Raw genomic sequence first — 18,030 nt, 5'->3', positions numbered from 1 at the left:
AGGAAGGAAGGAAGGAAGGAAGGAAGGAAGGAAGGAAGGAAGGAAGGGAGGAAGGGAGGAAGGGAGGAAGGGAGGAAGGGAGGAAGGGAGGAAGGGAGGAAGGGAGGAAAAGAAAAGGCAGTGGTGGTGCATATCCTTAATCCCAGCACCAGCACTCAGGGGCAGGTGGATTGCTTGAGTTCCAGGCCAGCCTGATCTACAGAACAGTGAACTCTAGGAGTGTGAGGGGTCACAGATAAACTGTCTCAAAAAAAAAAAAAAAAAAAAAAAATCCAAATAACTAGTTAATTATTAATTTTAGAAGTCCCACCTCCTAGGGCTTTCGGGTAGTAGTAATCTAGACCTTACAGGCACTAAATCACCGTGGGTGTGATGGCACATATACACTATCCTTATAAAGTGTGATCCAATCTCAAAAACAAAAATAAAACAAAACCACATGGCTCACAGTAATCATCTTAACTGGTTATATGAAGTGGGCCTGTGATTTTTTTGTCCTTAACCCACAGCTAGGTAGGTTCTACAGAAGAACTCAGGCAGGCAAACAGAGAAGCTTAGAATGGCTCCACTTGGCTTGTGCTATGCACACAACCTCTTTCCTAACAGTGCACTTAGCAACCTGATACCCACCTGCATTTATTGAGCTGTATATGTTTACCCTACTTCAAACAATGGAAGTAAGTTGCTTCCCTTGGCAAACTCCTGATAACTACCTGTTTGTGTTCAAAAATGTATTTTTGCTTCGCTCTTCATAAACTACGGGTTGTTTTCTTTTTGTGTGTGCATCTTTTCTAATTCTTTGAACAAGGCACCAAGAACCTGGAAACACCCAGAGATCACTGGTAAGAACTATGCAGCAAGGTTAATTCTTGTTGAAAATTCTCAGACCTAGCAATTCCTCGCTCTTCTTTTTCTTTTACACTGTTGAACTTAGGTTCTGTTTCTGCCAGTTCTTTCTGTTTTTCTTCTATCTTTTCAAGCAGCTTCTGCCTCTCTTTTAATAAACGTTTCTGTAAATAAAACAAGAATGCGATCTGCTTAATTTATATATCAGAAAAAAAACATTTCTCATAAAAGTAAGTCAATTCTATAATTCAACTATTAATAAAAAAGAGCACTTACTAAGTTGATACTTGAGTACAGATCAAATGTGGTAAACCTTTTACAAAAACTCAGTAACGCATCCATCACAGAAAAGGCTTTCTTCTTAGTCTGCCTCATCAATACGTCTGTCATTTCCAGCAATAACTTACCCGCTGTTCGCTATTGCCTGCCAGCTCATCTTGTAAATCCTTGGCTTTAAGTTCCAACTTAGTCCTTTGCTTAATCTGCTCTTGTCTTTCAGCACTAAGCTGTTCTTTTTCTTCTTTCATAGCTGAAATTTTTGTTTTCAGCTCTCTAACCTGGCGCTCAATGTCCTAATCAGAGAGAGAAAATAGGTCATAAACAGAAGTACAATGCGACGACCATGACACCACCAACTACCTACATGTCTTTACAAACTTCCATAGAGCCACATGCACACACACCATGAGTGTGCACACGCCAGAGTGCAAGTGAGGGCCAGAGGCCACCTTACGGAACAGGTTCTCTTTCACTGCCCGGAGACGGAACTCAGGCAGCTAGCCTTGTACCCACACATAGCGCTTTTCGGGCTCCATCTCTTTCTCTCACTTAAACTCAATACAACAATTACTCTCCAATATCCAACCTCCGTTGTTCCCTTATGGGTCACCATCCCACAATTCTGGCACAAAGTTCTCAACTGTTGAAAATACAAAGAAATCAAGCCTATTTATAGCCTCACCTCCATTTTATCTCTCGCATCCTGCTGGGCGTCTCTTAATTGTCTGGATTTCTCTCCACTCGTTTCTCGCTTAGCAGAAAGCTGAAAAACATAACAAACTTCTATTTCTAACTCATTTTGTATCTAACATTTCATAACATATAGTTTAAAAATTGCTTTGCAACTGCCAAGAAATACTGACAATAATCATTTGCTCAGAATTCTATGAAGAAAAAAAAATGTTTTTCTTTAAATAGAAACCTCAAAGATAATCTAAAATAAATTTTTGTATAAAGCATCATCATTTTACAAAATACATTCTAAAATGCAAGGAAAAATGTCTGGTCTGCAAAAACCATTTACTGTATTTTAGATAAGCACAGCTCTAAACATTTCCTTTTCAGTTAACCTAAAGAAAGTTAGTAACCCATGAATTTGATAGTTTTGAGCCTCGTGTAGAAGCCAATTCCTGTAATTCCACACTCAGTAGTCACAATCTGGGTTTTACAGTGAAACTGTATCAAAACATACACAAACAAAAAGGTTTTCATTTTTAAGTTTCTATTGAAAAATCACTAAAGGTGAAATGCAGACAAGTCGCCACACTCAGAACAAAGCCACTTTGCCTGTAAAGGCAGCGTGTTACCTCGTCAAGCTTAGCCCGAGTCTCATTGAGCTCCTGGTTGTAGATGGTATACTCCAGGGCACGCCTCATCTTATCCCACTTCTGATACTGAGCAAGTTCTTCCTTTTCCTCCTCTAGAGTATGTAATCGCTCTTCAATGTATTTTAACAACTCATTGATCTTTTCCCGTTTGCCCTCTTCAAAATAAAAAACAAAACAATAAAAAGATGGTGCTGAATACAGTTTTCATGTAGTATCACTTCTTAAATATATATTAAAATTACTCTCTAGAATATAGCATTCTTTCTGTACCACATAGTAACATCTTTTAAGATGTAAAAAAATATAGCAATCAAGACGCCTTTTTTTTTTTTCAAGGAAAACACTAGAGAGCACATAAACACTAACAAAGACCTCAGTGTACACTTTCTTCTCACATCAGTGTGCTGTCCCACACATTAAAGGAGAAGAAATTATCACTGGCATTACTAGTTCTCAGTTCTAGTAAGGCACTGCATGCTGCTACCATACAATGAATATTACTACAACCCGGGCATCACATTACCTTAAGTGCCCTAATCTAATCTACAAAGGAGGAGTTTACAGTCAGGAAGTCTAAAATAATGTCAATTTACTGACTTTAACCTAGAACCGTCTGGCTCTAAGTCATTATAATGATATGACGCAACATTTGAAAAAGCAAAGTAGGATCCCAGAGTTGACTAGTACGGATCCCTAGTTAAAATTCTGCATCACTTGTTTCTGAATAATTTAAAACTTCTTGGCAACTGGTTGTCAAGTATCTGGAGTGGAGGGAGAAGCATCCCAGTTCACTGACCTCTGCTAACACTTCTTCAAGAAGCCCCAGTCAACAGTTAGTGTGGTTAGCAACCCTATTATCTAACATAGTCCTTTTTCATTCAAAGACAAAGTACTAGAAACATCAACTTTAAACTACTTCAAACTAAATGTCACTCCATTCAGCATGCAGGAAAATTACAACAGAATGTATTTCTGAAGTCAGATAACACTATTATTAACACGAGAAGAAAAGTAATTAGACAGCATGTGCTTATTTTACCGGTTTCTTTCATTAGGGAGATGCTTTCTTCTTTACGTTCGTCATAGACTCTAGTACCAGCTACTTCTCTCAATAGTTTTAGTCTCTGAGAATCTGGTGCTGTTGCCATTTGGTTGATCTATAATTTCAGAAAAAAAAAAAAAACAAACAAAAAAACAGTTAACTACTGACTACTCCTTAAGAAATAAAAACTTACCTTAAAATATTTAGGTTTTATGGTTCAGGTTCTTTTTGAGACAGGCTCTCATTATGTAGTCCTGGCTGCCCTGGAACTTATCACATAGGCCAGTCTAGTCTCGAATTACAGAGATCCACATGCCTCTATCTGCGTCCTCTGCAAGAAGAGTCAGTGCTCTTAACTGCTGAGCCATCTCTCCAGCCCCATTACAGACTTTTTCTTAAGGCTATATTAAAATCCTAACAAGCTGTATGGCAAGATGGGTCAGTGGACACAAGTGTTTGTGATACAGACCTGGCAATGAGTTTGATCTTCACAACCCATGTAAAGGTAGAAAACAAGAACTGACTGACTACAAAGTTAATCTCTGACCTCCATGTACAAGCTATGGCACATACACTCACATACCATGCACACATAATAATAATTTTTAAATTTTAAATTACAAAAAGTAACAAGAATGGTATGTCTTCATAGACAAAGATGCTGGTAAGAACTGAAGGAGCATGTGACTTAACACAAATCATTAGACATAAAAATACCACTGCTGCATTAAAGAAATTAAATTATTCTTACACTTTTACATAGAGAAAGAACTGGTTCTGAGCTAAGAAACTTTAAACTCTGGTTTTAAAGTACACAACATCAAACAATGTTCCAGAAAAAAGATTCTCAACAAAAACTCCACCAAAGGGTAAGTTCTGAGATGAAACTTATATAAGGAAGTAGTACAATAATCAGCCAAAGTTTAGAGTTTGGCTGATAAAAAAATCTCAAAAAAAAAAAAAAAAAAAAAAATCCAGCACTGTGGTATGTTTCTTGCAACGTAAGCTTTTTTAATAATTTAATTCTGTAATAAAATAAATGGAATAGGAAGTAAATTTTTAGGAAGTAAGTTTTTGTTTAAGACAGGGTTTCTCTATAGCTCTAGCTGTCCTGCAACTTGCTTTGTAAACCAGACTAGCCTAGAACTTAGAGATCTACCTGCCTCTGCCTTCTAAGTGGGATTAAAGGCATGCAACACCACAGCCCAGCTTAGGAAGTAACTTTTTTCAAATATAATTTTCATACATGTAATAGTCTCAGAAATGATCACTGTAGCTTCCAAAAGCCAATGTCTCCCAATAAGTTCTACCTCACTAGGTCACTAATAAATAAGATCCACTTAACCTACTCATATACGTCTTTCAATATAGAACTAATGTAGGTGCCCAGTGGTGGTGCCTTAATTCCAGCTCTAGGGAGCCTGAGGCAGGTGGATCTCTGTGAGTTTGAGGCCAGAGAGACTGGTCTACTGTATTTAGGACATTAACTTCAATAACCACCACCCAAAATGAATACAAAAAATAGTAATGCCTAGTATTTTGATCCAACTCAACAATTGGAACCAAATTGGAACCAATTCAAAATCTTTCATATTAAGAAAAATAATTTCTGGGGCTGGAGAGATGGCTCAGAGGTTAAGAGCACTGCCTGCTCTTCCAGAGGTCCTGAGTTCAATTCCCAGCAACCACATGGTGGCTCACAACCACCTATAATAACATCTAGTGTCTTCTTCTGGAGTGCAAGTGTATATGCAGATAGAACATTGTATACATATTAGATAAATAAAATATATATTTAAAAAAAATAATTTCTACAAAAAAAAGGACATAAAATTATTTTACCTTTCCTTGTTTAACAATGTAATAAGGATTACTTCGAGAAAACCCAGCACTTTCAAGGAGGTTCATCACGTCATTTTTCCTGTTAACAAACAACAAAACTTTCAAGATAAAAAATTTTAAAACAACCAATGATAAGCAAGCAAATTAGCTGCTAAGTGAAACAGTACTGGGAACTGCAGGTTTGAAACTGAACCGTCTCTTAGAGAAACTTGAGACTGAACATTCATACTGAATCTCTCTCTGGTAAGACCCACTTGTGTTTCTGTGAACATTTTAACAAATTTTAAACAAAGACAAATCCTTACGTGACCATCTTCTTATCTAGAAAATACTGATCTTTTTTGGCTCCAATAACTCTTCGAAGTGAAACTTCCTCTTTATCGATCTAAGGGATTTAAAAGAAAAAAAAATAAAAACCCAGATATTCAAGTAGACAACTTTTTAGATAAGTTCATTTTAAAGTCCTTGAGCATAACCATTTTTAAAAGATCAATGTGTGAATATTTGGAATTTTTTTCTTACAATTACTTTATATTATCATTTGCTAGCATATTCATCAAAACTTAAACACAAAACACACTACTTATTTATTTTAACATGAAGTAAATTATAAATCTTCAAAACATAATTTTAAGCACTAAATAATTAACTGTTACATAAAATTGTTAGCATTGCTTTAAAAAAAAAAAATCAAAAAACCAAAAACTTAACTATCACTTACTGGTAACCGGTTGTCTGAATTGTCAAAAATGATTTCCACAAAAGCAGAAATAACACGAGGACCTGTACCCTCCTGAAATATGAAAAGACCAGGATATTTGTAACTTAAATAGTACTTTTATACTCTTCAAACCCACTTTAAAGTGCAGCACAGACTGGCCTGGTCCACACCTGTGATCTTGGTGCTTGAAAGGCTAAGGTAGGAAGACTGAAGCTGATTTTGATGTCAGCCTTGGCTACACAATAAGGTCTCTTTCTCAAGACAAACAATGCCTCCCACCCGGCCCCAACACACACAAAGCTGAGTACAAAGCAAGCCTGACTCAACAGAGAAAACGTTTTGTCACTAGTACATATCCTGACTGCCAAGTATTAAAGACACTGAATCAGAATAACAAAACTTCCTTACCAGCTTTTTTAATTCTATATAAGAACTACATGAAAATTATCAAGAAAAAAATATTGTTAAGTGTGGAGGGATGTCTTGTGTAGATGTAGCAGCTGTCAATAAAGACCTGATTGGCCAATCAGCTGGACAAAAGCACAGGAAGTGGAAGGCGGGACTTCTTAGTAGGAAGAAAAAAACTGGGAAGAGAAAAAAGCTTTTTTGCCAGGAGAAACAGAGAAAGACAGGTGTTCATGATGCTAGAAGAATAGCTGGCCATAGGCTGGGTGAGGCAAGGTGGGCCAGTAATTTTAGGTGAGATAGCTTAGAGTGTGTCCAGCCTACGTTTTGAAATTTTAAAAGGTCTTGGCACCCTTATTTTTATGGGTTTGTTTTTTGGGGGGTTGTTTTTTTTTTGTTTTGTTTTGTTTTGTTTTGTAATTTTTATTTTATTTTTATGGCTGGCTGGGGCTTAGGTTTTTTTCCTTCCTCAAGAAAGGCCAAGGCAAGAAAATTACAGGCATGAAGACAACCTGAGTAACAAAGTAAAAACTTGTCTCAAAAATACAAATACAAGGGTTGGCAAGATGGGTCACCAAGTAAAAAAGAATGTTTGCCATAAAAGTTTGCTGACCGGAGTTCAATCACATTCACCCACAAGGAAAGAAACCAGCTCCCCAAAGTCCTCTGACCTTCATAAAGCATACTCCTTGACACCTGTACACTCATTCACACATACAATAACCACTTTTAAAAAACAAAATCAGAAAAAGCTCATGTTAAAAAATGCATGTACTTTCTTCTATTATGAAATTATTAGGCCTTTATCTGGCAATGATGTAGTACACTAAGTTCTACCACAGAATAGCAAAAATAAGGAACTGAGACTCCACTTTGTTCACAAAGAATCTGTAATGTGAACTTATTTTACTTTATGTATATGGGTGTTCTGCCTGCATGTGTGTCTATGCACTACCTGTGTGTCTGGAACCCAGAAGCCAAGAGGACAGAGACATTTGTGAGCCACCATTGAGGTGCCGGAAACAGAGCCAAGTTCCCCACAAAAGCATCCAGTGCACTCTTAGGCGCTGAGCCATCTTTCCAGTCCTGTCTCCCAGACCCTTTTACATGATAAAATCTCACACTGTAGCTCAAGCTGGCCTGGAACTATGAAAGCCCTGGGTGGCCTAAAACTCAAGGCAATCCTGCTTGAGTGTTTCTTTCAAGAGGTTCAATAACAGAAGCTGCCATGCCCAGCAATTTTTTTCTTCCACAGCAAGGATTGACAATGTTTAAAAATACACAATAAAGTCTTAAAAGAGTCTCACTCACATGCAACAAAGCCAATCGCTGCTCCGGGCGAAGATGACTAAACTCATCACTGAGAACAAACTGAATTGCTAAAACACAAAAATAAGATTATTAGCACATCCTAAAGGAGGATTTACAGCTTATTCATAGCCCCATATCTTAACAGAATATGATGTGTCAGATAATAAACATTGCAGACAAATTGTTTCACATACACAAAATGATTGCAGACAACTTTCCAGTATATCAGACTAATTTGGTAGGGAGAATTAAGCTTCCACTGAATCATAGAGACATTCAAATATCAAAAAGAAAGAGAGGGAGAAGAAGGTAGGTCTACACCCTAACAGAAGTATACGCTGTAATCAGGTCAATACTATAAGGCCATGTACTGTATTATAACAAAAATATTTTTGCCTAATAACAGTGCAATGATATACTGCTACAGCTGAGCACATTTCTACAAACTAAGAAATACAGGGAACTGTTTCAAATTCCCAGCTTCTAGCACTGCTTACAGTAAGCACACTTCGGTGAGAACTAGCCCTATACTCCACACAAAATACCTAACTAATGGACCACCGACCAAGACATGGAATGCTTTAATTCAGCTATTCTGATCCAGGACTACCCCAGAGATCTCTAAAATACCAAGTCAGTGTGAGAACATGAGAGGGGGAGCAATCATGTATGATTCTATGTGCTATGACAGACTGGCTGTTTCTCAGCATTGCCTGGAATGGGCGGATTCAAACTATCCTCCTTTCTCTGGATTCTGAGATCTATGCTTTACTTCAATCTGCTCTGTAATCATATTACAGCCACTACAGGGCTTTCCGTATCCTTCAGATACATGTGTGAACAGACAGCACCTTTACTCCCACTAAACCCTGTTTTCCACAAGCTAACATTTTAACCAATCCTTACACAATGCAACTCCAATAATTTTTCTCCTCAAAGAACTTGTTAAGAAAGGCACGTTATTCATTTTTTTATCCTTAGACTTTTTATCTTCAAACAGGTATCAATATTTTTACTACATTGCGCTATCATTTCTCAGAATCCATCCAGAATATACACTGCCAATATTACAGCAAAAAATATTTTAACAGTGTTTCTGCTGTCTCATAAGGCCAGGCTGAAGACAGACAATCCAGATACTCATACACGAACCTTCTACACTAAACTACAACCATGTATGACTTCTTTGGTTTCATGTAGAAATAATGTCACAAATCAATTATTTTTTTAATTTTTATTAATTAGTTTATTCACCTTGTATCCCAGCTATAGCCACCTCCCCATCCCATCTTCCCTCTCTTCTTCTCCTATGGCCCTCCCCCAGTCCAATGATAGGGGAGGTCCTCCTCCCCTTCCATCTGACCCTAGTCTATCAGATCTCATCAGGACTGGCTTCAGGGTCTTCCTCTGTGGACTGGTAAAGCTACTACCCCCTCAGGGGGAGGTGATCAAAAAGCCAGCCCATAAGTTCGTGTCAGAGATGGTCCCTGTTCCTATTACTAGGGAACCCTCTTGGACACTGAGCTGCTATGGGCTACATCTGTGCAGGGGTTCTAGGTTATCTCCATGCATGGCCCTTGTTTGGATTATCAGTCTCACAAAAGACCCCTGTGCCCAGATTTTTTTGGTTCTGTTGCTCTCCTTGAGGAGTTCCTATCCCCTCCAGGTCTTTCAATCTCCCCCTTCATTTATAAGATTCCCTGCACTCTGCCCAAAGTTTGGCTATGAATCTCAGCATATGTTTTGATACCCAGCTGGGTAGGGTCTTTCAGAGGCCCTCTGTAATAGACTCCTGTCCGGCTCCCTGTTTTCTCCCTCTTCCAATGTCTGTCCCATCTGCCTTTTTGAATGAAGACTGAGCATTTTACCCACAAATTAATTATTTTAATAAACCATCTTAAAGATGGTTTATAAAGCCTTGAGTGTTCAATAGTTAAAATCCAAAAATCTATACTTACCATAAAAAAAGTTGCTTTTTCCAGATCCATTTCTGCCCACTATAAAATTTCAAAAAGTACAAGTTAGTTCATATAAAACCAAACAATTTAAAATTAATCTATTTTAAAATTTTAATGCAATTTTCTATCATACTACCTTAATACTGAAACTAAATAAAAAGCAGTGAGCAAAAGAACCAGCAGAGGGGGCTGGAGAAATGGCTCAGAGCACTAGCTGCTCTTCCAAAGGTCCTGAGTTCAATTCCCAACAACCACATGCTGGCTCACATCCATCGATAACAAGATCTGGTGCCCTCTTCTGGCCTGTAGGCACACATGCAGACAGACTACTGTATAAATAATAAATAACTCTTTAAAAAAAGAACCAGCAGAGCTGTAATTACCTACTGAGTTTAATCTTTATATGGATTTTAGATAGTTTCTATTTGTTCTATTTTGAAACCAGGTCTTAGTATATAGCCTGCTTGGTCTCTTACTATTCAGCTTCTTTCTAATTTGTAATCCTGCTTCCTCAGCTTCCCAAATTCTAAGATTATAGGCATACACTACCACACCTGGCACCACACAGTTTTCCCTTTCCCTAGTTTTCTGTGTGTGTTGTGTTTGTGTATATCCATGCATGTATGCAGAGGACATAGATCACCATGGGTGTCTTCCTCTCTTGCTTACCCTAATTTTTAAGATCACCTCTTAAAGGCTGGAGAGATTGCTCAGAGGAGAAGAGCACTGACTGCTCTTCCAGAAGACCAGGGTTCAATTCCCAGCACCCACATGGCAGCCTGAAACTGTCTATAATTCCAAGATCTGACAGCCTCACACAGACATACAAGCAGGCAAACCACCAATGCATATAAAATAAAAGAAAGAAAGAAAGAAAGAAATAAAAATGGAAAAGATGGCCTCTCACTGAACCTGCAGTTCACTGTCCCAGCTAGCTGACTGGCCACCCACTGCACACAACCTACTCTAGCCCCAGGCTAAGATTACAGACACCCACTGACAAGCCACCCTTCTATATGGTGCTGAATCCAAACCCAAGCCTCATGCTAGCAGAGCAAGCAGTTTACCCACTGAGCCACCCTGCTCAGATAGTTGACTCTTTTGCTCTATCCTCATAGTTTAAATAGGAGTAACTATGCTACCTGACATTGGTAACTCAAAGATGAATGGAAAATTGTACTTAAATCATATATGCTATTTCCAGCAATTTATATTCATATTGTTAACCTTCTTAAACAGTTACATGTTTTAAACTCCCAAGCATTAAGCTAAACTACTTATGACCAACCCTGTACACTGGTACAGCCTACCAGAATCACCGAAGGAGAGACAATTTTATAAGGCACTTCTTTTGTTTTGTATGTTTTTGTTTTCTTTCCCTTCTTTTCTTTCTTTCTTTCCCTTCCTTCCTTCCTTTCTTTTCCTTCCTTCTCTTCTTCCTTCCCTCCCCTCCCTCCCTCCCTCCCTCCCTCCTTCCTTCCTTTCTTTCTTGAGATAGGGCCTCACACTATTTAGCCCTGGCTGTCCTGGGCTTGCTATACAGACCAAGCCGGACTCAAACTCAGAGATCTTCCTGCCTCTGTCTCCCATTTCTGGGAATAAATGTGTACCACCACATCCAACTATAAGGCATATTTTAAAAAAATATTTAACTTTATCTTTAGGTTTTTTTTGAGACAAGATTTCTGTTTAATAGCCCTGGCTCTTCTGGGCCTTGCTCTATAGACCAGGCTGGCCTCAGACTCACAAAGAAAGCCTGCCTCTGCCTCTGCCTCTGTTCAGAATGCACTACCACACCTGGCAGAGATTTTATTTTTAATTGTGTGTGTGCATACACAAGTTTTGAGTGAAGGGTGCTAAGAACGGAACCCCCGTCCTCTGCAAAAGCAGTATGTGCTCTTAACTGCTGAGTCAGTATCAAGAAATTCACACATCTGGCTTTTACTGGGCAAATCCTGGGTAACATGAATACAAAATGTCTACCTTCAAGATTAGTAGAAGGAACAATCCATTATTTTATAACAATAATAGTAAGACAAGTAAATGAGGAGAGCTCTTGTTTGGATGAGCACACCCATTATCAAATGATAAAAAACAAAGTATGCTAGAAACAGAAAAATTACTACTTTGTAATTATCAGACTAAAGGCAAAACTGTTATTCCAATAGCCTGTTACTCATCAATGAATACTGAGTATAAGGCAATTTTTTTTTTTTTTTTTTTTTTTAAAGAATAGCTGCATAGGGTTAGAGGAATGGCTCAGTAGTTAAAAATACTGGCTCTTCTTCCAGAGGTTCTGAATTTCAGAACCAGGTTCCAGAAAATCTGACACCTTCTTCTGGTCTCCCATCACCAGGCATGAACATGGTACAGGCATAAATGCTGGCAAAACACCCATACACATAGAATAGAAAAAAATAAAACAGAGTATTTACATGGTCCAAAAATGTTTCCCTATATGATTTACCCGGGGAAAAACGGTATATATGAAAACACTGGCCAAGGCCCTGCCTGGCTAACAGCACCAATAGGGTGAATGGACCTCTTGTCTCCAAAAAATGATACTCTGAGGACATAGGACACTAAAGCACTTTTCAGAAATAACAATGTTGTAAAACACAAACAATACCAAAAATACCAAGTATGGTGGTACAGACCTGTAATCTAAACACTCTGAAGGCTAAAGGATGGGGATTTCTGATTAATAGCCTGGGTGACATAGCTAGGGACTATTTCAAACCTAAATAAATAAATTCACATAAGAAACACCTTCCAAGGGTGGATAATGCTCCTCTCCTAGTAGCCAAATGCTACTTTAAAAAAATCCTAGTACCAAATAAAGGCTCCCTAGCACCACATCAGGGAAGCCCAAGTGCTCACAAACATTATAGGCTACTGCCAATGTACAGGCTGCCTACTAGAACCATACTGAAAGATTCTATTGATGAAGACACCACATACTTGGGCTGCAAGGCATTGAGAAATCAAGCTGTATCTGAGCTGAAGTTTCCTCCCTAGCGGAGAACTTTCATACGCTGGAAAGTACTATAGTAGGTGCTAGAGGAGAAAAGTCATCAAAGGTCCTAAGCCAACTGTGTACCTCATAAACAACAATAAAGGCGTGCCTGATAAAATAGGCCCAGTGCTCTAATAGTGTCATGACTATTGTGGGGGTACCAAAAGCTTTCTGGTTCCACAGAAAACTTAGGTCTGCTACTATGAACCTAGACAAAAGCTCATAGTTAGGATAGTCATAGGCCTCAGGGAAGAACCTTCTACAATTATGCTAAATGGGCATGACAATTTTTTGGTTTTGTTAAGATTTTGTTTTCATGTGTATGGGTATTTTGACTGCAAGTGTACCTGGTAACCACACGCATGCCTGGTTTCTGCAGGGTCCAGAAAAGGGCATTAGATCCCCTGGAGCTGGAGTTACAGACAATTGTTAACTGTCATGTGGGTGCTAGGAATCCAACCAGGGCCATCTGAAAAAGCTGCCAGGGTTAATTGCTGAACCATTTCTCCATGGTATAAAACCACCTTCTAAACTTGTTTATGCTCTTGGATGAGCTAGCCAGGGCAATGCTGGAGAGTTCACACTGGTGGTGTGGGTACCAGAGAACTGGCCGGCTCAGGTATCTCCCAGGCCCAGATCACCTACTATCAATGAACTGCTAGAGCATGTGAAGGAGCCAGTCCTACAGATCCAAAACTACAAGATCTCCATGACACAGGACAACAGGAAATCTGAGAGGAGTCCCAGTGATGTTTCGGTATTGATAGTGTGGCAGAAGACAGAGGCCTTGAACCAGACCAATGACTCACTGCATGGAGCATTTACAAGTAAAGAAGTGTGGACAAAAACAGTGTGTCTGACTACAGCTTCCACAAGGAGGTGGGTGTGTGTGTGTGTGTGTGTGTGTGTGTGTGTGTGTGTGTGTGTGTTGGGGGGGTGCAAGGACAAAGGACGAGTATGAAGAGATGGGGAGATGAGTGGGATTGGGGTACATGTGACATTAATGAAGAACCAATAAAAAGCTTTCTTAGAGTTATAAATGCACAAATACCTGTAAAAGGAATTTTAATTAACCTTTTTCAGCTGTTGTTTCTGAGGCTTATTGCCTCTGTCTGCAAACCTAGGCCTAGTTCTGGAAACTTCTGGCCTCCATACAATCTAATCTAGACCTTTGAGACTTACTGCTTAGTAAGCTCACCCTTTCTTGCTCTTACTGAGCTCTGGGCTGGCTATTCAACTCAGCTGTTCTGGCTCAAACTCCTCTCCCAGCTAACTTACTCAATCTGGCTTTTCTCTCCACCTCTAAATGCTCTGCTTGGCCTCAAACTAACTCTAGCAATCTGCTTTAATCTTCTGGCTCCTTCTCATACTCTGGCTTGTTCTGTCTTCGCCTGTGTCAAGCTTGTTCTCTCATTCAACCTCTCTCTGTAAAACTCCCCTGGTAAAACTGTCTCCTCTTTCTCTCCAAATTGCCCATTAAGAAGCTTTCTTTTCCTCTCTCTTCTCATGAGAGTTGGGTGTATCCTAGTCTGTCAAATCCTTCTCTGATTCCTCACCTTTTCTGCCACTCAATTACACACCACTTTCAAACACGGGTGCTTCCTTCTACAAATGAACTTTACCTTCATTGTTTGGGATTAAAGGCATGAACCACCCCAACTGGACCTAAGCTTTTCTTTACATGAAACTTGCTCTATACCAGGCTGGCTTTAAACCCAGATCCGATTGCCTCTGTCTCCTGGATTAAAGGCGTGTCTATATTCCAGCTGGATCATACAGACCTAGAAGGTCTTTGGATATGATCTCTTGCCAGAAGAGCCATGTTCGGAACTGGAACTAAGACTTCCTCTACAAATACCTTCTTAAGTTTCATCTTCAGACAGTGAATAATATTTAGCGTGTGCACATCTCATATAATACATTTCCTTTGTCTTACTGGGAATTTCTATTGGTTAAATGTATCACGTTAAACAATAGGAACTGCTAAAGCTATTGTTGTGTAAAGTGTGTACAACTCCCAGATACCTGTAAGATTCATATGCACGCTTCTTTCTAGTGCTCAGCAGTTTAATGAGATAAAGCCACTTATGAAATTTAAACCAAAAAAAAAGTATGCCCATAGATGATTGCCACTCTCAGACTTTATCAGAGAAGCTTCTTTTTGTAAATTTGCAGTGGTTAATGCAAAAACTCACAGCTGGCCAAACTGCAGAGTCTATGAAGCATTAAGGGATATTGTTCCTATATCCCTCCTTCCTTCAATGTTAGCTCAGGGAACATCAGAGAAGAGGAAGCAGACACAATGTAAAGCCAGAGGTTGGGAAGGAAGGAGTGCTATGAAAGTATCTGGGTTTGTTGTTGTTTTGTTTTTGTTTTTCCTAAGACAGGGTTCCTGTGTGGCCCTGGATGTCCTGGAACTCACTCTTTATACCAGGTTAGCCTCAAACTCAGGAATCCACCTGCCTCTGCCTCCTGTACATACCACCACTGCCCAGCGAAAAAGATGTCTTAACAGACACAGCATGGCTCCACAGTCATAAATTCACCACAACAAGACTGGACCCAGCACCATTAAACATGATTGGCTTAACAAGCTCATGAGGCCTCATCACTCACTGAGAGACTACAGGTAATTATGTGTACGGAGGAGAGCGCATCTTGTTCTTCAGTGGTACAACACTGATATGCTGACAGGCTCCAATAAATACCTAAGTAAACCCCGGACTCACGCTCCTGCAAGCAACCCTGATTAAATTCAGTGGGTCAGAAAAGAAAAATAAGTAGGAGGGGCTTGCTGAAAAGAAGGACTTCAGTCTGTGGTGGGAGTGAGGGTAAGGAAAATGGGGATTTTGTGAAAACATGTACAATTTTATACATATACAAAAAACTGTCAAAATTTTAAAAGAAAAAAATGAAGGTTGTTGAATATTCCAGATTAAAAGAGCTTAAAGAAATATGACAACTGAATCTAATAATTAATAATAAACTGGATTTTGTATGGGGTGTGGTTCTGTAAAGAACACTAGGTCATTAAAATAACTAGAAACTGGAGAGAATGATATTGTGAAGCTTTTTTAAGCTGGTAATTATACTACGACTACAAGAACATCCCTTTCTTGTAAACACACATTGAAGTCAGAGGCAAAAGACGCACATACCTGTGTGTGTGTTGGGGGAGGGGATAATTAAAAAAGCACAATGATTTTTTAAAAAGCATTTGTTCTCACTGGGAAATTCTGTAAAGTCAAAACTATTTCTAATAATAAGCTGAAAAGATCAAGTTGAGTGTAAGCACTTGCAATGATAACTGAAGCTAGGGAGAGGTTAGAGGGTAAGAGTATGGCGCTCTTCCAGGACCTGAATTCCCCCTCAGCATCCACATCAGCTGACTCAAAACCACCTGTAACTCCAGCTTCAAAACCCATTACATAGCTGAAAAAAAGTTAAGTATCTCCATAAGAATTACTCCTATCCACATAGTATAGATAGTCAATAAAGAAAAGACATTCATGCTCTATTCTGAGCTGGGCATGAGCACATGCCCGTAATTCTAGTGCTCAGAAGGCAAAGGAAGGAGGACTGCAGCAAGTTTCAGCCAAGTCTCTAGCATCGAGGCAACAGGATCTTGAATTTGATGTCAGACTGGGCTACACAAGACTATATGGAGAATAAAATTATTCTAGCTGGGTGTGGTATAATTCTAACACTCAGAAGGCAAAGGCAGGATTACAGGCAAGTTTGAAGCCAACTTGATCTACATAGAGAGGGACTTCCAAGCTAACCAGAGATACAAACTGAGAAAACCTGCCTCAATGTAACAAAAAGCAGCATTTATTTTGGAGAGAGAAAAAAAAAGGCAGACTTGACAACACAACACATTACATTACATACTTAACGAAATACTGAGGTAGACATGGTTTCTATAGGCTCCCTGGTTCACATGCGAGTTAAGGTGTGAGGACTCAGCTATTTCTGTGCCATGCCTGACTGCAGCCATGCTTCTTGCCATTACCGCCATGGATTCTAAGCCTCCGGAATTGTACATCCCAAATAAAATCTTTCTGCTATAAATTATCTTAGTCACAGTGTTATCACAGCAACAGAAAAATAACTAAGACATAAAATAAATCAAATTTTAAAAAAAGGTTGCTAATCAGCTTTCCCCCACCTCACTCTTGCCCTTAGACTGCACCTTCCATTAAATCTTTAGCACCTAAGCCTACCTATTCTGTCTTCCAGAAAATCAGGGTTAACACATTTTTCTTTTTTAAGCATGTATTTGTGTGTGCGGGTGTGTGCGCGCGCACACACACGCACGCATGTACACACGGAAGGTAAGAGTACAATGGCTCCCTGACGCTGGATTACAGGTGGTTGTTACCTCCTGATGTGGGTGTTGGGAACCCAATTCAGGTCCTCTGGAATAACAGCAAATGCTCTTAACAACTGAGCCACCACCACTCCAGCCCTACATTTTCCTTACTAGTGATTACGGAGCTGAACATGGTATATTCCTATAACCCAGCACATGGAAAGCGGAGGCAGGAGGATCAAGAATTTAAGGTCCAGCTTGTGCTAGATAACCAAGCTCTGCCTCAAAATAAGCAAACAAGTAAATAAGTGATGATTTAAGTGGGATAGAGGAAGAACAATCCTTTCAAGATAGAGTTACAATTTAATTTCTTTTAGCTTTCATGATTTCCCATAATATTCTACATTAACAGGCATTTCTTAAAAAAAAAAAAAACTGGCAAAAGGGACCCTAAAAAGTATATACAAGCACCCATAATATCCAAAGGAGATTGACTCTAGGAGCCCTCATTGCCACACATGGTTACCAAAATCCGAGGATTCAGACTTCAATAAAATGGCCCAAGATGTAAATACACTTACAGATCATCTCTGCAATTTTATAATATCCAACGCTATGGTTAAGTAAGATTGAAAAATCTGAGCCTTTTGTTGCACTCTCTGGCAGAAAATGCTATAGAAATAACTGTCGCACTACACTGTTGCAGGGAACAATGACAAGAATGGCTCAGGACAACTTTTTCCCATGCTATAATAAATCTTCAGTGAGTACTTGGTTAGTTCTGAAGGCTGGGGAAATGGACATGCACAGTAAACAAGATTGAGCTATCACAGATTCAAACATCAGCACAAGAGCTATTTGCTTTCCTATCTTTTGGCTTTGTAGAATCAAAATCATTAAACAAAGTGGGATGTACTAGATTTTTTTTAAGCTTACTTATTTCATCTTATGTATGTGAGTATTTTACCTG

The 18,030-nt window shown here is 39.1% G+C and overlaps 1 protein-coding gene across 1 annotated transcript in view; it reads right to left on the bottom strand.

Moving 5' to 3' along the window:
- Positions 1-18,030, bottom strand: part of Smc3 (structural maintenance of chromosomes 3) — a 40,897-nt gene that overhangs the window by 19,311 nt on the left and 3,556 nt on the right. Inside the window, exons 3-12 of the mRNA XM_055591568.1 lie at positions 9,733-9,771; positions 7,775-7,842; positions 6,059-6,130; positions 5,643-5,722; positions 5,338-5,416; positions 3,493-3,610; positions 2,433-2,608; positions 1,808-1,888; positions 1,254-1,418; positions 889-1,010 (exon numbers count right to left, since the gene is read on the bottom strand). Coding sequence (XP_055447543.1) covers positions 889-1,010; positions 1,254-1,418; positions 1,808-1,888; positions 2,433-2,608; positions 3,493-3,610; positions 5,338-5,416; positions 5,643-5,722; positions 6,059-6,130; positions 7,775-7,842; positions 9,733-9,771 — 1,000 coding nt within the window. The remainder of the gene's footprint in view (positions 1-888; positions 1,011-1,253; positions 1,419-1,807; positions 1,889-2,432; positions 2,609-3,492; positions 3,611-5,337; positions 5,417-5,642; positions 5,723-6,058; positions 6,131-7,774; positions 7,843-9,732; positions 9,772-18,030) is intronic.

Source organism: Psammomys obesus, unplaced genomic scaffold (assembly GCF_907164565.1).
Source record: "Psammomys obesus unplaced genomic scaffold, mPsaObe1.curated_primary_1811, whole genome shotgun sequence".
NCBI lineage: Eukaryota > Metazoa > Chordata > Mammalia > Rodentia > Muridae > Psammomys > Psammomys obesus.
The sequence above is the reverse complement of the archived record's forward strand: the minus strand, read 5'-3'. Positions and strand labels throughout refer to the sequence as shown.